The sequence below is a fragment of the Heteronotia binoei genome, chromosome 21, assembly GCF_032191835.1.
Source record: "Heteronotia binoei isolate CCM8104 ecotype False Entrance Well chromosome 21, APGP_CSIRO_Hbin_v1, whole genome shotgun sequence".
Lineage (NCBI taxonomy): Eukaryota > Metazoa > Chordata > Lepidosauria > Squamata > Gekkonidae > Heteronotia > Heteronotia binoei.
The window spans coordinates 52,396,946-52,418,441 of NC_083243.1; the positions used below are offsets into that span (position 1 = coordinate 52,396,946).

The 21,496-nt window shown below is 43.6% G+C and overlaps 1 protein-coding gene across 4 annotated transcripts in view; it reads right to left on the bottom strand.

Moving 5' to 3' along the window:
* TTLL5 (tubulin tyrosine ligase like 5) overlaps positions 1–21,496 on the bottom strand; it is a 201,221-nt gene that overhangs the window by 8,379 nt on the left and 171,346 nt on the right. For 2 of the 4 annotated variants that reach the window (XM_060262953.1, XM_060262956.1), the window contains 2 exons: positions 5,924–6,009; positions 5,023–5,148 (listed from right to left, as the gene is read on the bottom strand). In XM_060262953.1, coding sequence (XP_060118936.1) covers positions 5,024–5,148; positions 5,924–6,009 — 211 coding nt within the window. In that variant the 3' untranslated portion in view covers position 5,023. Of the gene's footprint in view, positions 1–5,022; positions 5,149–5,923; positions 6,010–21,496 lie in introns of those variants that run through there. The other 2 variants (XM_060262955.1, XM_060262954.1) reach the window with 1 other exon arrangement.

Below are 21,496 nucleotides of genomic sequence, written 5' to 3' on the forward strand. Positions count from 1 at the left end.
GTCAAGCCCTCCTCCCAAATTGTAGTGCCATAGAATCTAGCAATATGGCCAATTGGCCAAGAATTCTGGAGAATTGGGTTAGAGCTATGGAGATAACTACCTAGATAACCCTGATCTGTTGTGGATTTTGCCTTTAGAGGGTTATCCTATAAATTCTCTTTAATAGAAGTACACATCTCAACCCCCATTCCTTTTATTTGCCTTTTTTTAATCATCCGAACAGGCCTCTTTACTTTTCAACAGAAGACAGTGGCTACATTTGATACAGTGATACATTTGATACAGTGGCTACATTTGATACGGCATTTGATACAGTCGACCATCAGCTACTGACCCGCCGCCTCGCCGACATAGGGGTTAGGAAGTTGGCCCTACAATGGCTTTCCTCCTTCCTCACGGGTCGGGAACAAAGGGTGGCGATTGGGGGTGAGAGGTTCCAGAGGCGCACACTAGATTGTGGGGTGCCTCAAAGAGCAGTTCTCTCCCCAATGTTATTTAACATCTATATGCGCCCCCTTGCCCAGATTGCCCAGAGGTTTGGGTTGGGTTGCCATCAATATGCAGATGACACCCAGCTCTATCTGCTAATGGACGGCCAGCCCGACTCCGCCCCAGGGAATCTGGATCAGGCTTTGCAGGCTGTTGCAACGTGGCTTAGGCTGAGTGGGCTGAAGCTGAACCCGACAAAGACAGAGGTCCTTTGTGTGGGTTGCGGCGCTCTGGGGAAGGAAATATCTCTCCCGGCCTTCAACGGTGCGCCATTGAAAGCAGCGCACCAGGTAAAGAGCTTGGGTGTTTTACTGCAGCCTTCATTATCAATGGAGGCCCAGATAGCAGCCACTGCCAAGTCAGCATTCTTCCATCTGAGGCGGGCAAGGCAGTTGGCCCCTTTCCTAGAGCGTCGGGACCTAGCAACAGTGATCCACGTGACGGTCACCTCAAGATTGGACTACTGTAATGCCCTCTACATGGGGCTGCCTTTGTGCCGAACCCGGAGGCTGCAGCTAGTGCAGAATGCAGCGGCCAGGCTGTTGCTAGGACTCCCGAAGTGGGAGCATATACGGCCGGGGCTACGCGGACTGCACTGGCTGCCGATTACGTACCGGGTCCGGTACAAAGTGCTGGTCATTACCTTTAAAGCCCTATATGGCCGAGGACCGGCCTACCTTAGGGACCGTCTTTCCCCATATGAGCCCCAGAGAGCACTGAGGTCAGCAGGGAAAAACACACTGACTATCCCTGGGCCAAAAGAGGCTAAACTTCAGAACACTCGCGCACGGGCCTTTTCCATCGTGGCCCCATCCCTATGGAATCAGCTCCCGGAGGAGGTGCGGGCCCTGCGGAGCCTTGATCAGTTCCGCAGGGCCTGCAAGACCACCCTTTTCAAGCTGGCGTTCATGGACTGCTGATTTATGGTTGTTTAATAAAGGGATCCGCCAATATGGTTCTGTTTAAGGAACCTTGTTACCATGTAAACTGACAGGAATAGCGTCAATAACAACAGTGCTACTGTCAGATTAAGTTAAGTTTAACTATGTATTGACTGGTTTTTAAATAACGTTAATTTTAAAGTTTATATTTATTGTATTGTATGTGTATGAATGTTGTTAGCCGCCCTGAGCCTGCCCTGGCGGGGAGGGCGGGATATAAATAAAATTTTATTATTATTATTATTACTATGGGGGTTCTTCTTGCCCTCCATACACACTCTGAAATTGCTCAAGTAAGGCTTCAGAGACAAAACAGGGATTACCATTTTTCCTATAGACTTCTCTTTTGGAAAGCACCCACAGCCTGCTTCCTCCAAGGTTTTGACACAGGGTTCAAGATGTTTCCATGTTCAACCTGAGTGTTTGGCAGCACACTGGGGGCCATTTTCCCTTCCTTTGGTCTTGAGAACTTCCAGCCTTCTTGTCTCCATTTTGTCTCCCTTCTCTGAATCCTCTAACCAACAATTTGCACCTCAGCTCTACAGCACAACAGACACATTGCAAGTTTCTTTTTTTCCACTGGATATTTTTCAGCAAAGGGCCAAATTAGATGGGACAACAGCCATTAGGCCCCAATGCCACTTTAGAGAAAATTTATACCCTGCCCTATCTCACAAGTGGGCTCAGAGAAGTTTGCAGCTTACACCCCACCCCCAAATCAAACAGTAAAAACAATGAGTGGCACAATAAAATAATAACAAAAACCCATGCCTCATGCCAGGCAGAGACAGGTACCCCACAAAGCCCCAGTGTCCAAATCATATCCAGCAGGGCACTGGGGAAAGGGGCCATGAACTTTGCCATTTAAAATCTACACAAGGTCAGCAGCTTCAGGCAATCTTGTTTCCCCCCTCCATGCCTTTCAAAGTGTTGAAACAAGCTACTGAGTTGTCACTTGGAGCTCAGTGCTATAATATGGTGAATAAATCAGTTATTTGGCTACACTTGCAAATTTACCAAGAGTGCTACATCTGTAGCCATCAGAAATCCAAGGAGACTGCCTTTCTCTCTGAGATGACAGATTACACTACAAGTGATAACTGGAGTGAGGGGGAAAGGGGAGGGAGGACAGTTTATTTGTGGCTATCCAACCCAGGTCAATACCAAAAATGCAAGGATCCTTCCACATCCTACAGCTCTTACCCAAGTTCATACGGAGGGTATTTCAAAGAGGGAAGAGTCTGGAGAAGGCCTTGGGATTTAGAAAGATAATGGATGGGTTTAGAAAGCTCATTTGGAGGAACAGATGGGAAACCAAATAGTCTGTATCCCAGGAAGGCCTCTAAACTTTCACAAAGGGAAACACAAGAGAAGATATCCTTGCTTCTTCAATGCATTGTCATGCTTCTTTCCATACCTCTGTGACACTGACAGATCACATTTCCTGCTAATCTTCACTTTACAACTAAAAGACCAACAGAACATCAACAGCAGCAGCTGACTGGAATGTGGCTCAACTGGAGAACCTACTGTCTGAGTGCAAAATGAGAGTTGGAGTACTGGGGTTTCAAGCAGTCCACTGAACGTCTTTCAGATGCCTCTACAGTTTTCTGACAGCCAGATGTCATAATCCTAACTTCATGGTTTTTTTTTAAAATTGGGACCAGTGAGATGTTTTCAGAAGTAGCTTCCTGGTGCAATGAGGCATTTCACACCTCTGTAGCCAAAACAAGGGAAGGCAGAGGTCATTTGAGGTGTTACTGGAAGTGATCTTTCAGACTGGCCACTTATGCATCAGGGCACGGAGGAAGGAAATTGATGAAATGACTATGGTAGAAGAGAATCAGTAACATACAAGAAATGAAGAGATTCCTGTGTCCAGATGCTCCTGCTTCTGTTTCAGTTCTTTTCTCTGCTGGAAGTCTACCAGTGATCAGAGTATCTCTGTGCCTTACCTGATGTCCATGTCCAACACATTTGCACTTAGAGGTGAATCCCTTTCCCATAAGAACAAGTGATGCAACTAACTTGATATCTCAGCCAGAAAAGTAACTTCTGGCAAAGAATTGGATGCAGAAATGCATCCATTTATCACCCCTAGTTTAGGAAATTTCACAGATCTTTGTGTCTGACAAAACAAGAAGTTCTGTTTAAAAACTACAGAATGCAGATAGACACCTATGGACCTTGCTTGGACTGGGTAACAAGACAGAACTTCTCCACTTCAGTCTGTTCATTGTTGTCTTTGAGTCAATTTAAAACTTTATGTAGATCAATGGTAGCTTTCTGAATGTTTCTGCACTGAATTAACACTATTAAAATAGGTTGGATAAGGATTAGACATATTTGGCCCTTTGTGGGCCATTAATATCTACCTGTTTTTCTAGCAAAATCTCAATAACAGGGCTTTTTTTGAGAAGGAATGCACAGGAATGCAATTCCGGCTGGGTTGGTGTGAGAGGGTGTGGCCTAATATGTAGATGAATTCCTACTGGGCCTTTTCTATAAAAACGCCCTATGTAAAAAAATGGTGGCATCGGGGTGTGGCCTAATATGCAAATGAGTTCCTGCTGGGCTTTTTCTACCAAAGATGCGACACACACACACAACTTTCCTGTATGCACAGCAACTCTGACATCTGGCCCAGTAATGCCATTCTTAAACTGAACCACCAAAACAATGAAAGGAAGTTGGATAAGCTGAATAAATCATCCGAAGATCTCTGAGTTATTAACTACCTAAAGGGTTCAGGCTCAGTCTGATGTGATTACAAATACTCAAGTTAATTTGCTGTGCAAAGGAAAACAGAAAAAAGTCTTAAGAGCAGTGTGGGAGGGGCAAGAATAAAATAGCCTGATCCACTCCTATGGCAACATAATACTAGATTAATTTACAGTTTTCAACAATGCTGAGCATCTATGAATGGGACTCAGAGAAGATCAGTACAACTGACAATCAGGCCAACATTTTGAATGCTTCTAGAGGCAAGTCTATTTATAATACTCTTTGCAGAAACTTACTGAACCATAAATCTTATCAAGAACTTGGCTTACTTCTCAGTCTTTGCACTGACTGGTGCTTGACTGATGTTACTGAGCTTCCAGCAACATCCAGTGCCCTGAAAATCTGGCTGCATAATCAGAGACTGAAAATGTACAGTAAGCAGTTTCTGTCATTTGTCAGAATGCCTTGGCCCAGATGTCCTTCTGGATAGAACACCTCCTCATTCCAACTGAAGGACAGGTGGTAGCTTCGGCAATGCATGGATTGTACACAGTTGCTGTGCATTCAATCAGCTGAGCCATGAGAATGCAGCTTTCTATGCTTTCAAAACTCAGAGTAATGGCCCATCAAGAATTACACTTCCTACTTGAAAAACACTTTCAGGCAACATGCTAATACTAACAGATTTGCTGCAGCCCTCTTTAATGGCTGGCTTTTCCCCTTTCACACACACAAAAACCCCTCAGTTTCAGCAGGTCTCCCTCCTCTACTTCCCTTACCCCAACAATAGCTCTTCAGCAAGGTTAGTGCAATTGCTGTTAATGCAGAAGAAGAATGGGCTGGGGAGCACATAAGTGCCCACAGTTACCTTAATCTGGCCCTGCCTGCACTGTCCTTTTCTTTCTTTGCCCTACAACAATATCAATGGTGCTGGATCGACTGGATAACGGTCTAGATTTGGCGAATATAATTTGAGGACCAGCTTCAAAAGGACCTGGAAAATGGAAACAAAAACTTAGACTGGGACTAATCTCCTTACTTCTTTGTACCAAAGCCCATCTTCTCCTTGGCTTGTCACCCACCCATCTTAGAAATGGCAACAGGAGCCCCTACAAAAAAACCAAATGCCACCTCCACATGACTAGTAAGTACTCTGCCCATTTAGGGTTTCAACATAACAAGATGAGGTTCTTAGCCACTGGTGTTTGGCTTTTTGGGGCTGAGAAATTTAGTTCCAGCATTTATGTGGATTCAGTACAAATAAATTTTAATGTATTATTGACAGTTTTAATTATTTCTCTGCTTAAAATGCAGGAAAAGCTCAACCAAACAGGGCAGGAGTTAGATCCAAGATACTGAAATTACTCCCTAAGAATGCAAGCAGGGGACTCCTTTTTTGCTGTATGGAGTTGACATGCCTTCTTTCTTTAAGAGATTTCCATTCCAGGATCCTTAGAATTTGTTTTTAAAATTTGTTTCCTGTGTTCTGCATGCTATGTGTGGGAGACAAGAGAGGGAGGCCTGGCTTTACTGTCAGTGTTTTATTTCTGAATTGTATCTGTAGTTTTTCCCATCTCTTGCCTTTCTGCCATATTGCTTTTAGGAAATTAATCTCCAGCAGAAAACTTCACCCTTCCTTCCTGTCATGTTGCGTTAATCAAGGCAATGACTGCAAAGTGATCTTATCAGGAACAAAGAGTGCAAGTCTGAAGTAAAAAAACAGCAGTTGACAAAAAACCCCAATGACTTTATGAACTTAGTTTTCTCACCTGCAGAGTTTGTAAGTGGCTCCCAGGATGTAGCAGTCTTAAGGCTATTCTGGAATCCATTCAGTTGTCTTTCTGTCGATGTTGCTCTGCCAGACAAAAACAATGAATCAGAAGGCTGAACTGAACTCAGAAAACCCAGATTTGGATTTAAAAACCCACCTTTGAGAGACAGAGCCATTCAAGCTTAAGAGACAGAAGCAACAGGATTTTCTCGAAAATGTATTTTTCCATAAAATAAATGAATGTCCATCACTCATTTCTTGTGAGCAACAGATCCTTCATCAACAAAGTGCTTCTAATGCACATCTAACTGCTTTTTGCCAGGACTACTAATTATCACACAAGGAATTTCTGAAATGGTGGGGCAGTATGAATGGGAGAGGTAACCGTGCTGCTTTCAATTAGTTCTGGTGAATCAATTGAGCACAGCCACACTGAACACATAAACAAGCACACATAATAACTAATAAAATGGCACTGGTATGGTTATTGTTATCACTTCTCTTGATGTCAAAGGCACTGCAGTAGGTACCCATTAATCACATAATAATCACATACTACACAACATTTGTGGCAACAGTGAACAAGCTACAAGAGGAGGAACTGCATTTTTTCCAGCAACAATACAGCTGCTTGAGGATCAGTAAACCACAACAAAAAGAATGCATCTAGTTCCCATGTTACAGTCAGTTTGTGTTTATTTTACAGAATACCCCATGTCCTAGAAACCTAAACCACAGATACCACCCAAACTGCACTACTACATGTTGACATTCAATGAAGAAAGGCATACTTTTTCATTAAGGGCCAAAGATAGGTAGCTGGAGATCTCCTGAGATTACAGCTGATCCCCAGGCAACAGTGACCAGTTCCCCTAGAGAAAATGGCTGCTTTGGGACTCCATAGCAGTGTACCCTGTTGAAGTCCCTCCCCTTCCCAAACCCTGCTGCCCTCAGGCTTCACCCCCCAAAATCACCAGATGTTTCCCAGCCCAGAGCTGGCAACCCTAGCCAAAGAGGTCCAAATAAATTTACTGGCAACAAAATGATGCATTTGTACACCTACCAGGTTTCCATGCTTTTTCTCCAATCTTTATCAAACCTGCATTGCTCCCAACATTTGGGGAAGACTGTAATAAAGCCTGGGCAGCTGTTGTGTGGATGGGAAAAACAGGGCTGCATTTACCTGTAACTGCTGTTCATCGAGTATCTTCTGTACATACACACATGAACAGGACTGCCTACCAGTAGGTTTTTACAGCTAAGAGCCTCCAGGGGGTGCAGTGGCCAGAGCAGAAGCATGTTCCTGTCCAGGGACCACGTGCTCCCACACAGCAATGGCTGCCTACCCGCAGTCCCTCTTATGCCACCAAAAAAAGCATGAAACGGGGCAGCAGGGAGGGTTTGTGTGCTCCATGATCAAGAGCTACAGGTAAGTGCAACCCTGTTTCCATCATTGATTTTCTGTGCAGTCCTACATGGGGATTCTAGCAAACTAAATACCAGGCAATGGGGCATTCTCATCTATTTGAACATGGACTTCCCCAGCTGAGCTCCTCGTCTTTCCTGCAAGTATACTGGCATAGTGACGAACAAAGGAGTCTGCAGATGATAAGGTAGCTGCTTGACAAATCTGACAGTGGAACTCCACTCCAGAATGCAGCAGAAGAGGCCACAGCTCTAGTAGAGCATGCATGCACCTCTAAGGGACATGGTATCCTGGCTAACTCATAACATTGCCTAATGGTGGATACAATCCATCTAGAAAGTATCTGGGAAGATGTCCTCTTACCTTTGCTTGGGCCTGAGAAGTCTATAGATAAAGCCTTATCTTCAAAGAACTCAAATGTCTGTTTCAGATAAAATGCTCTCCTAACATCTAAGGAGTGCAGCTTCCTCTTGCTTTCTGAGTTTGTTGCAGAGAAAAATATAGGTAAAATAATCTCCTGAGACAAATGGAACCAAGATACCACTTTAGGCAAGAATCTGAGACTTGGGTGAAGTATGACTCTTTCTTGAAAAAACTTCAAAAACAGATGCTCTACCCGAAGTGCTGTTAATTCACTAGCCTGCTATCAGATGTTCTTGTGCACTCTGCTGTGGTCAAAACAATGTGCCCCCAAAAGCAGAGGATGTTGTTAACTGATTAGAACTCATGAACTGCCCTACTAAAATAAAGATAGTTTTTATTCTGTCCAGGAGTAAAAATCCCTTCCCTTGTACAGAATCTAATATAGACCCTATAAATTGGGCCTTTTGTGATGGAACCAACCTAGATCTCTCGCAGTTGACCAGCAGACTTAGTTCACAGCAGAGCTTTAACACCAAGGAACAGTGTTCCAATAATCGCTCGCTGGCATCTGCTACCACCAGCCAGTCATCTAGAAAAGGAAAAATATTGCATCTCTGCAAACCCAAGTGAGCTACAACAGGGTCATGCACATGGAGAAAACCCTAGTTACAGTAACTAATCCAAAGGGTAGTACAGTGTATTGAAACACGTTTCCTTTAAGAAAAATGAAGGAACTTGTGATGTTCTTGATGAACTGAGATAAAATAAAGCATCCTTCAAATAAACCTAGAATTGAACTTTAATAACTGTAACTCGGACTGAACATAAACCATACGGAATTTAGAAATCTGAAGGAAAACATTTAAATCTCAAATGGCTAATATGGGCCTGACCTCCCTGATCTTTCTTTTCCGCTAGAAATATTCTAGAAAAGAACCCTACTGGGGACTGGTCAGTGTTTATTCCTTCAGTGGCACCTTTATTAATGAGTGCTCCCAGTTCCTGGACTAAGCCAACTCAGAATTTTATCACTAGGTTTATGTTCTGACATACGTTATCTCTATTTTGAGAGACTGCACCACACGTGTCATCTGTTCTCTGTCCATCTTTAGGTCTTCCATTGGGGATGCAGAGGAAGGCTCTCTCATCCATTCATTGGGACTTGGCTCTGATGCAGAACCATTGGAATCAGCCATCAGCTCCACCTCTCTCCTTTTGATTCTGGGGAAAGGTGGTGAGCAAGACACTGTGGTTGATGGTGGGTGGGTATGCATATGGATGCTGAGGACAGAAGAGACTACTCAGATCCATATGTTGGTTAAAAGTATCATCCCACTCCTTCAGATATTTTAAGGACATGCTGTGCAAATTGGACAGCCATCTCATTTGTGGATGATGTGGAGGTCACAGAGCCATCTGCTCAGACTGGACATCCAATGGAACTTGGCCCCCTGGTAAGTTCGGTTCGACTTCCCCTTTAGATATAGAGAGGTCGGTGGTGATTCTGTTGCAGAGGTGTTACAGGCTATCAGAGTCATTACAAAGTTCTGGAGTTTGAACCACTTTTTGATGATGGGGAGTGGTCTTCTGCTTATTCTTGCTTTTCGCCTTCGCTTTCTTAGCCAGCAGTTCAGACGAGGTGCACTGTGCCTGTGGAGAACTTGAGCAAATCCTTTGAGATCTGGAACTGGCATAGAATCTGACAATGCGACAGTTGAAGGTTTTCCCATAGCCTTTGCAAATGGGGCTCCAAGGCACTAAGTGTCTTCTCCCAGAGCACTGCCTTGACCTTCAAAGACCTATCCCCACAAGCTTTGCGAGTAAATCTCTGGCAGGCTTTACAAGTGGACACATTGTGTCCCTCCCCCAAATGAAACAGACACAGATCATGCTTGTTTGTATCATTTTTGCACAAGTGCACTTCTTAAATAACAGCTTCTGAGCAATTCCAGAGCTCAGAAGGGATCCAAAGAATGCAAGAAATTTCCTCACCACAATGAAGCTAGGAGACTCTCAACCAACCAACCTACTCCTTTGGTGGCAAAAAAGGAACTGAGATTAGCAATGCTGCTCTGTGGGACCACGTGTTCCTGGATGGGAGCAAGCTTCTGTTTTGATGCGCAGCACCCCCTGGGGGATAAACTGTAAAAACCGACTGATAGGCAGGACTGCACAGAAGATCAATGATAAACTTCAGATCTTCCCACACACTGCAGCAATTTTTCCTGACACTGTTCCCACAGCAGCCATTCCCCCCCAGGGGGGCTTTATTATTATTATTTAAAAAACAGCAATAGAATAACACAAGTGGGGCCTCACAAAATTCACATCCAGCATGGCATGGCCTCTGAGCTCTCCATCATCTGTCACTGAGCCTGGTGCAGCCCCCAGGTTCTCCAACAGCCACCACCCAGCTCAGAGTGTCTCCTTGGCTTCTCCACCACCACCATGGCCCCCCAGTTCTCCCCAGCCTTTATCAGCAACTGCAAAGAGGAAACCTACCCTTGTGGAAATCACCCATGATAGATAACAGGCACTGAAAGAGTAATGTTGCACACAAATGTACCTCCTTCTGGAAGCAGGTGCATTTTGTTCCTGCTGCAGGGCAAGATCTGCCCCTCTCTTCTTTTATTCCTTTACCACTTATTGCAGCCAGCTCCAAATTCAGATTCTCACTTCACCCTGGTTTGGGCAGGAGTTTTAACGCTTTTTAGCGCTTTTTTCACACATACACTAGAACACGAGTCCCCATCATGGCACCCACCAACACCTTTCCTGGATCCTGTTGAGTGTTTTTAGAAAGTGGGCAGGGCAAGGTAGTGGTTTTGCCTAGCAAGACTTCTGACTGGCCACTGGAGATTTAATTGGCTATGTAGATTTTTAAAAACATTGTTTGAACAACAGCTGTCACCACAGCTTGGGGATCTTTACTGTTTGACTGAAGTTAAGCCACAGCAACCATTTTTGTGGCTGGCTCCACCTCATGCAGCAGACATTTTGTGGCTACACCCATCACACTGTGTCAGAATACAAAAGATGCCCAAAAAGGTTGGGGACTCCTGCCCTAGAGTGTTTATTCATTTAAAATAATCTACATGAACTTTTTATTAATAAACAACATCATTTCAAACAAATTCATTGTTTAAATGTGACTAATTTGTCCACCCAAACATGCTATATATGTGACAAAAATATACTGTCAAGGACTTTAGTACTTTCAATGGTATCAAGCTTCTTGATATCCAAGTATACTGCTGGTCCTATTTTGACCATATGGTACTATTTCTGTCCAAATAATATGCTTGTTTGTTTACTATAAAAGCTGTTTTCTATTTTCACTTTTTATTTTTTCCCCATCCCCTCAGATGGCAAAACTACAATACAATTAAAGTATTGGACACAGTCACAATTTTGCTTGTAGCAAACAAAGGCATTTCTAATTCTAAATTCCACAGCTATGTCAAATAGTACAATGTTATAGGCTGAGTTATAAATTCTGCATTTTACACTATTAACAGCACTGTTAGGTTTTGATAAGGGGGGGAAAAGGTATTGCATATGATGTGAGATGCGGGGAGAGGACATGCCTTGACAGTTATAGTGATGGCATGCGCTTCAGGCATCTTCATGGCTAGGAAGGGTGAAAGCTAGCTTACACCTAGTCCGGCTAGCTTACACCTAGTCTACATCTAACTGATACGGGAAATGATAGGTAGCTTTACCATGTAGATCTGTTATGTACATTGCTGTACTGTTTAATGTTTTTAGGTTTTAATTTCTTGAATGTTTTAAATCTTTATATTTTAAATGCTAGTTTAAGTTATGTTCAATTACTTGTTGTGAGCCGCCCTGAGCCACTTGTGGGAAGGGCGGGATATAAATCATAAAATAAATAAATAAAGATGTTCTTTGCCAGATACAGAGCATCCTTTCCAGCTGGGAAGGATAATCCTCTTGACTGGAGGGTGCAGGTTTAGCAGCCTGGAGCCCCCCAGGCTTAGCACCCGGATGGGCTGAAGACAACAGAGCACATGTGGGATGGGTTTGAAAGGCGGAGCTGTTCCTTTGCTTGGGGTTGCTTCTTCATTTGAACTCTTTCGGGACTCCTTGCTGGGAACTCCTGGGAGCAGGTATCTTGCCATGAAGGATGACAGGGAATGAAACTGAGAGTTACAGATGCACCAGGGCAGGGGCATCCTGCAACTACCCAAATTAGAGGCAACAAAGATTGTAAGTACTTTACAAGTGGGGCCTCACAAAATTCACATCCAGCATTTGTGTATATTTTCCTTAGTTTGCCAATTTCCTGTCCTTTGCAATACCCAGAGTGAGTTTCTTTTAGAAATAAAGTTTTCTTTAACTTAATAGAGTCTGCACAAGTCCTTACTCACTGGCCTGGCTCCTTGCCATACCACTGAGCAAGGTTGATTTTGAGCAACCACGTTGTTGAGCCCCCCCCCCACCTCCCCGATTTTATTTGAAGTCGTGGGAGGCAATTTTGGGCAAGGTTGATTTTGGGCAACCATGTTGAGGGGGGGGGGCTGAATTTTACTCAAAGTGATGCAAGCTACCCAAAAGAGGTAGCAAAACAGTGGCTAGTCTTGCCCCACAACATGATAGTGACCAACAGCATATGTCTCACTTTTTTTCCAACCCCGCCCCCCACCTCCCAATTTCATCATTGGACTTGACTGTAAATCCAGACTAAGCTCATCTGCTGCTGTTCCTGGCTGCTGTGACTACAGAGTTGGTGAAAGACTGAGTTCATCACTTCTGATAAGTATATCACTGTACAATGAAATGACATCTCACTGCACAATAGACTTCGTAAACATGGTAACTTCAGAAGGAAATTTTTAAAATTTGCCCTCTGATAATGATTTCTACACTCACAAAGTCTTTGTGGCTTCCACAAGGATTTTGGATCACATTTATCCTAAGTGGACACAATTTGTGACTAGTTTCTGCCTTCCTCTGTGCCATTTTCCCAATCTGAAACAGCCAGAGGAAGCCACTGTTTACTCCAGTGGGAATCTTACATGTAGCCATCATTACATGTACATTTCCTGACAGCAAACAGTGTTCCCTCTAAAAAGTTTCAGGCAGGGAAAACATGGGAGGTGGTGGAGAAGCCGCTTCTTTACACCTGCCATGATCCTGCTCCAGTGCTCAGACCAGTGCGTGTGGCAATTAGACATTTTTATTGTGTGAATTGGCCCTCAGTCTGAAGATATTAACAATGGCAGCCAACAGAACAGGAAAGACTTCACTGAGGAATTCTAGTGATGATTGGAAAACAGAGAGGCCAAGATATGCTCTGGCTAAAATGCCCTCATGATTAGGTCACAAAAGGATGAAATACTGATCTGGTTATTTTAAGATGTCCTACTTAAGTGATTGTAGACCAAGGCAGGCAGTCATGTTGGTCTGAAGCAGTAGAACAGATTTTGAATCTAGTGGCACCTTTAAGACAAACAAAAGCATACTTCAGATGCATAGAAATGGAAACTGACATTTCATATATAAAGGCAGATGCTCTGCCTATATATATGAAACATTAGCTTCCATTTCTATGCATCTGAAGACATGTGTGTGCACATGAAAGCTCATACCTTGAATAAACTTTTTTTGGTCTTAAATGTGCCATTAGACTCAAAATCTGTTCTATTTAAGTGATTCTAACAGATGGGCAAGTTTTACACCTATAGTGACCAGACATTTTTTGCCAATTTTACTGTTTGCACAATTACGTTTTCCTTTTTGAAATCAGTGAGTACAAGTTATTCTTTAAAAAAATTCGAATTGGTGTTTTGACAGTCTGTCTTCCCTCACATATAATATTAATTTAATCCATGTTTACCAAGGTCCAAAGAGAACGTGGAGAGACTCCTGCCTGTATATGAATTACTCTAGCAAGTGAAATTTTCAAGGCTTCCTTTAATGTTCAAAGTAATTGAGAGGTGGCCAGTAAAATCATTAATACCTTGTTGACAGGGGAGGAGACACACTTTCTCAGCCTTTGCTTTGAAAACCTTCAGTGGCTAGGGATGAGGTGGACAATTCAGGCTAGTCTCCAATGCACTTATTCTGGTGAAGGTGATTCAGTATGTAGTGGTGCAGGAACTCCAGAGATTTCTGGATGACAAAACTGCCCATTTCAATCTGATCTCAAACCTGAGTTTGGAACTGAGACAGGTTTAGTTGCAAAGGTAAATAACCTTTGTTTAATAGTCAGACAGGAGACAATGATTTCTGTTGATACAGCTAGATCAGAAGTATTTCACACAGTTAACCACTCCATTCTTACGCATTGGATAGAATAAGGGTAGTTTTAATCCTTTGTCTGACTAAACTCAGAGTTTTCCCTGGAGAATCAGCTTGAGGAAGCTCACTGACCCAAGCCTTGCTGCTTGAAAATGAGGTTGACACAATGGCCAAGAGCGCTTTTTAAAAATTATTCTCTCTCTCTCTCTCTCTGCATGCGTGTCTGCACCTGTCTTCTCAACCGGGCATTTCAAGGAAGTCTCCCACCTAGGGCTGCCACTCCCTAGCTGCGGGTAAGAAATCCTCCTGTTTGAAGGCCCTTCCCTCACTTCAGGGTCATCAGAAAGTGTGGGGGAGGGAGGAAATGTCTGCTGGGCATTCCATTACACTCTATGAAGATCGATTCCTATAGAATATAATGGAGAATTGATTTGTGGGTATCTGGGTCGGGGGGGGGGCATTTTTTGAGGAAGAGGTGCCAAATTTTCAGCATAGCATCCAAGTTTCAAAAAGACTGAAACCAGGGAGTCCAATTCTATGAGCCCCCAAACAAGGTGCCCCTATCCTCCATTATTTCCAATTGGAGGCAAAGCATTTAAAAGGCACACAGTCCCTTTGAATGTGATTGCCCGAATGCCCTTTGGAGTTCAATTGTGCTTGTCACACCCTTGCTCCTGGCTCCACCCCAAAGTCCCAAGATATTTCTTGAGTCGGACGTGGCAACTCCCATCCAAGCACTAACTTAAGTCAACCCTGCTTAGCTTCCAAGATATGACAAGATCGGGCTTGCCTAGGCTATCCTGGTCAGGGTGGCCAAGAATGCTTTCTGTCAGCTGCATCTTACTCATCAGCTCTTTTCTTAGATGTGGTCACCTATATCTGACCATGCTGATCCATGTTTTTAAAACTTCACATCTGGATTACTGTAATACACTCTATATTGGACTGTCCTTGAAGATAGCCCTAAAATTACTGCTGGTGCAGAAGGCAGCAGCCCGATCAGGGGTTAGCTGATGAGAGCATCTGTTGCCCATTTTGAAACAGGCACACTGTTGCCAGTTTATTTCTGAGTCCAATTCAAGGTGCTTATTATGGCCTTCAAATCCTGGGCCTATACAGGTGAAAGACTGTTTCCTCCCATATGTTCCCATATGCCAGTCACCAGGAGTTGCCATGACTACCAGGTGTAGACACACACACACACACAACACCCACCCCCTCAAAAAAAAGAAGAAAAGTCATCTCCTGAGCCAAACCATCTCCCAAAGTCATTTCCCTCTAAAAGAATGCTTCCTTGGACAATTCTGTTCTGCACATTTTGTGAAATAGAAATGTTGAGGACCCTTCTAATAGCTTCAAGGTAGTCTTATGCAAGGTAGGAGCTACCACAAAGATTGTGTGTGAACAGGCAATTGCCAATCAAGCTACATCTGCCATTCTAGGATATCTATTCATTAGCTTTCCATTGTAGAACTCATTTTTAAGGATAAAATACAAAAAGAGAAAGGGCAAGGAGAGGAAGTACCAACAGCAACAAGTGCAACTCTTGCCCAAACTGAGATTTGAACTCAGGACAGTCAGCAGCTGTACTGAGCCAGTGCCAGTGACTGTCTTTATTGCTCTTGGCCCAAACGTATGTATGTGATATGTGACCAGCCAAGAGCTTTCGATTTAGTGATCCCTGCTGTGGCAGAGTGTTAAATCAAGGCACTTCTTTTGGATGCACAGGAACTGCTGCCAAAAATGTCTAAGGGTCAAGCAGCCTGATTAAGCCAGACACTTATGAGCTTAAAACAACAAAGAGGCCTCAAGTGGTAGTACGGACAGCATGCAAGGGAAATTTTCTTTTTCAAAATTCCCACTCTTTATCATGTCCACAAGGCAGTCCCTACATCCAGGACACCATCTGTGCTGGTCTGGAGCCAAGCCAACTTTTGACTCCACCAGGAACAGCAGCTCTCTGACTTAACTGCAGGGACTGAACTGTGGAAATGCTTGTGTGAGAGAGTGACAGAGTAGGATTCCTCTATCAAACCCAGGCCTCATATTCAGCATGAGCTCACAGGAGCACAGCTCCTGAACCTTTCTGAGGGTTCCCCCTCCACCTCCCCAGGGCTTTTTTTTGAGCCGGAATGCATTGGAATGCTGTTCCAGCTGGCTTGTGCAGCATTCCGGCTACATAGGCCAGCGTTCTGGCTCAGCCCAGGAAACTTCCCCGGCTGGCTGGAAGGGTTCAGGGAGGCCAGCCATGCATGCGTGGGGGCCTCCTGATGTCCGACGTGGTTCCCGGAGGCCAGCCGTGTGTGCGTGGGGACCTCCGACTTCCGGGTGTCTGTGTCTGGCAGGGTTGGGAGAGGCCAGACACGCATGCATGGGGGCCTCCCAACTTCCAGGTGTCTGGCAGGGTTGGGGGAGGCCAGCCGTGCATGCGTGGCTGGCCTCCCTGAAACCTGCCAGCCAGCCAGGGAAGCTTCCTGGGCTGAGCCAGAACACTGGCCTATGCAGCCAGAACACTGCACATGCCAGCCGGAACGGTGTTCCAGTGCATTCCGACTTCTGGGTGTCCAGTGGGGTTCACGGAAGCCAGCTGCGTGCCCACAGGGGCCTCCTGACTTCCAGGTGTTCGGCAAGGTTCACAGAGGCCAGCTGTGCATCTGCAGGGGCCTCCCAACTTCCAGGTGTCTGGCGGGGCTGGGGACCAAGCTGCAGAGTGCGAGCTTCCTGAGAGTCAGCAGTTTTACAGGTGAGCTGCTCCCATTCCCTTTCTTTCCATTTATTTCTTTTCCATTCTTTTATTTCTTCCTTTTTTCCCTCCTTCCCTTCCTTTTCCTTTCTTCCTATTTCATTTCTCTCTCTCTTCTTTCTCTATTTGTTCCAAGTGTCTCCCCTCTCTTCCTTTCATTCATTCATTCATTCATTCATTATTTCTTTCTTCCTGTCAATCTTTCTTTTTCCATTTGCTTTTATTCCCAACCCCCTCTGTCAATCAGACAGTATTTTCTTTCTTTCTCTGTCAGTCTTTTTCCATGTCTTTCTCTCTCTCTCTCTCTCTCTCTCTCTAACTTATAAATATTAAAATAAAGCCTGCTTATTCAAAGACTGACCTTCCTTCGAGTAAGTTTTAGTGTGCTGCTTGACCAGCTATTCACCGACTCCTTCTCAATAATGAGCTTTATCTGCTGAAAAAAATTCCTTGAGGTAGTCCACTTGACTAGACCAGCAGTGCTTATAGTGTCGGACAAGGACTGAGGAAAATGGAAATCCTTGCAGTCAGGAAGCTCCTTGGATGATCTTGTGCCGGTCTGTGTGTGTGTGTGTGTCAATCAGTCTTTTCCCCTATCCTTCCTTTCCTTTCCTTTCCTTTCCTTTCCTTACCATGCTGGCTCTTGTGATCAAGTAGTGTGCTGGAATTTGATTTTTTTTTCTGGGATGGCTATATATTTATGGCTATATATATACATGGGTATAAATTTCTGGACTTTTTCCAATGCTATAATATCTTTTTTGAGGTGTGGTGATATTATATAACAGGGGTGGCCAACGGTAGCTCACCAGATGTTTTTGCCTACAACTCCCATAAGCCCCAGCCATTGGCCATGCTGGCTGGGGCTGATGGGAGTTGTAGGCAAAAAACATCTGGAGAGCTACCGTTGGCCACCCCTGTTATATAAAAAAGTTATTATAGCACTTTTTGTGATGTCAGAGGTGTGGCCTAGTATGCAAATGATGGTGATGTCAGAAGTGTGGCCTTGCATACTAATGAGTTCCTGCTGGGCTTTTTCTACAAAAAAAGCCCTGATGACAATACATTCCCTAAGCCAGGGGTGGCCAACGGTAGCTCTCCAGATGTTTTTTGCCTACAACTCCCATCAGCCCCAGCCATTGGCCATACTGGCTGGGGCTGATGGGAGTTGTAGGAAAAATACATCTGGAGAGTTACCGTTGGCCACCCTTGCCCTAAGCTAACTAGCTGTAATTTACACGCTCCTCAACTATTTTTGTTCATGAGAAACAAACTTTGGTTTCTCTCAAATTCTGAATTCTGTCCAAATAAAACTGTACATCTGATGATTGTCCTTCCTTTGACAGGCCAGATTAACACATAAAGAGGGCATCAACTATCCTGGGACATACAAAATAGGGGGCTGGTCTTATGCATTAACGAAGGATCAGTTTAAAAAATCTTCTTGCTTGTATTTTTTAAAAAACTTGTTAATTTCTATTTTTTATTCTGCCCTCCCTGCAAGCAGGCTCAGGGCAAATCACAACAATGAAACACAACAATTAAATAGTAATACAACAATTAAAACAGTTAAAAAGAATATGATTTAAACAGGCAATAGTAATGATAACTGCAAATCTCAGAAATTAGAGCTGCATAAGCTATTATTAGCCAAAGAAGTTTCCAGCTCTGATATCTTATACGCTGAACTAAGTTACTTAACAGATGGTTTTAAGCATGACTTTCTTGAGTAGAAGTTTGAGAAAATATCTGAAGAGAGAACAGATCAGAACAGTACAAATCCAATCCATTTATGAGCTTTACTGCAGGGCTTTTTTCATCAGTTTTGGCCCCGTACTGCTTTGGCTTATCCCCAGATTTCCACACACATTTTTGTGCCTTCAGTTTTCACTTTGGCATTTTTGTGTTTCTCATTTGCTTTTCAATTCTTTTGAGACCACTTTTATCCTGATCTTTTACTTGGAAGTCAATTTGGAGTCAGCTTTATCCTCGTTCATAACATTTCTGTCAGTTTTCTTTGACCCTCCCACCCACTTTTCAATGACTGGGTTGTAGTGGTCAAACCATTCCCTCTCCTCCTCCCATCCTGAAGACTAGTGATTTCTTTTTCTCTAAAATATCACTAGACTGCTTGAGCAGTAACAGTAGGCTCTGAATTCCCAGCTTTCATTAAAGAAAAAACTCTCTCTACTGAAATATAAGGGAAAAGATATATTGCCTCAATCACAGTGTTTAAGAGCCACTTTGTTCACATTGTTGCCCCTTGTGGGATCTGACCACTCAGACCAGTGGAAGACTGTGTCCTGAAAAGTTTGTTTTTAATCTTTCTTTTGACACTTCACCAGGAACCATAAAATTAGTAGTGGGACAAATCAGAGGAATATTGAGATCTAAATGAATAAGTAATATGTCTGTCTGCCTCAGATGGAGCTTTTTTGAGAGGGATTTAACTGAAAGTCATGGGAAGTAGATGTGTCTCTATGATCAGGCTTCCTCCCACAGAGACTGAGCCCTTCATTTCCCTGGTGACCAAGTACTGGACTTACCCCAGGAGTTTAGGCTTAATTTTTGTGCTAAAAGGTCTTGGAGGTATGGCATGACCAAGGTCCCCTGAGACTGACTTACTTTTGCCTGGAGAGTTGGTAGCTGAGGTGTTCCCCCAGGTTACGATCCAGAGTTGAGATGGCCAAACCCATCTAAGATTGAATTATTTTTAGATGTTATTAGATTGGATTGGTTTGTTTTGCAGTGTGTGATCCACCTTGAGTCTCAGTGAGAAAGGCAGGCCACAAACAAAGCATATAAAATAAAATAAAACTTGCCAATAGAAAGAACTGCTGCATTACCACTGCTCCACTGGAAGCGTAGGTGGATAGACTTACTGTCCCATTCCTGCTCTAGTCATCCAGCCAAGGGAGGCAGGCAGATAGAGAATGTCAGTGGATGGTGCCCAAGCTGGCACAAGACTCAACACACAGCCTCCTTCCAGCTATTCGTGCATATTTTTGTCTGTACAGTCAGTTGAATTGGAATAAGCACCTGGACTTGTATGTTTTTGTTGCTATGCTTTCTGCTCCCAGCCAAAGGAGTTGGGGAGGGAATACCAAGCTCTGCAGCTGGCTACTGGAGCCGGGTGAAAGCTTGAAATGCCTCAGCCCTAGAGGAAAGGCTGCCAGCTCTAATGTAGTCTTGCCTATATCCCCAAAGAAGAAAACGACGACATTAGATTTATATTCCGCCCTCCACTCAAGAATCTCAGAGCGGCTCACAATCTCCTTTATCTCCCTCCCCCACAACAGACACCCTGTGAGGTGGGTGGGGCTGAGAGGACTCTCACAGCAGTTGCCCTTTCAAGGACAACCTCTGCCAGAGCTATGGCTGACCCAAGGCCATGCCAGCAGGTGCAAGTGGAGGAGTGGGGAATCAAACCTGGTTCTCCCAGATAAGAGTCCACACACATAACCACTACACCAAACTGGCTCTCTCAAACAGAAAGAAGCTACCTTCCTGATTAGAAATGTTCACTGGAAGGAAAAGGATTTCCTTAATGGGGAGAAGAAAAAGGAACCTGAAACAAACGAACAAAAAAGGTACAAGAACCACAAAGAGCAAACTTGAAGGAGGCTCCTAAGAGACCCTGCTTCCTGTTCAAAAGACAGGCCTGGCAGGAAGCTCTTCCCATTGATGGAGCCTGTCTTCCAAGATAGTGGGAGATGTGCTGAAACTGCTTTCGGGGGAGAGAAAGGATTCCCAATAGCAGCTGAGTGTTTGCTCTGCTCTAGTCTTCCTTTGAGCATTTTTGTTTGGGTAGGGTTATACCCAGCACATGTTAGATGATTTATTTTTGCCAAAAGATATTAAACTTGAAAAGATTAAAACCAGAGCAGAAACATTTGAATAGCTACCTTTCCAGTTCCTGTCCCTGGTGTAGCTTTTCTGAAGCGTAAAGAAAAGCCCCATTCCTGTTCTTGCTTTAGTGTGAAGTACAGAAATTCTGGATCTTACACTTAGCTTAAATAGGGCACCAACATTTAACCAAAGAATCATCCTACCCAAGGATTCTCCCAAGGAACTGGCATATTCATAACATACAGAGAAATTACATATTTGTTGAAAACTGATTGTAATACTAAATTAGATGCCTGAAAGATCATTACCGTAGACACGGGTGAAACTGGGCAGTGGTGGTAAAAGGAGGTTTGAATGTGATTAGCAGCGCCTGGGCAAAAAACCATTCAGAGTCTCATAAAAGTCACCTTCCAATAAAAGTGGAATAAACATAAAAAATAAGTTAAACACATACATTTTGATTTATTGAATGGCACCTCATTTTTTGTGTGGCTCTTAATTCCACAGCTCCCTTCTCCAGTGAGCTGCTATAGTGATAATAGCTGCCTGTCTCTAGCAGTTTTCTTTTGATTTTTTTCTTTTACTTTTTTACTGACAAAATTTATGCTCCATCCTTCTGCTCTCATAAGGGCTACCACAGTGGATAATAGATTATCTTATAATCATATCTCACAAATCATTAAAACAAGAGCTAATATACACAAAATATCATAAAAACAACAATTAAAACACTGGGCAGGAAGGACAAATCACTCAGGGAATGCTAAATGAAAGAAAAAAGTGTTTACCTACTGGTGGAAGATGGCAACAGAAGTGGATAGAAAAGTCACTCTAGAGAAAGGATCCAGAGTTTTGGTGTCTATGCTGAGAAGACTTAAAATTGGCACTACTTTGTATTCCTCTGCCAATCCAGACTTTATAAAAAG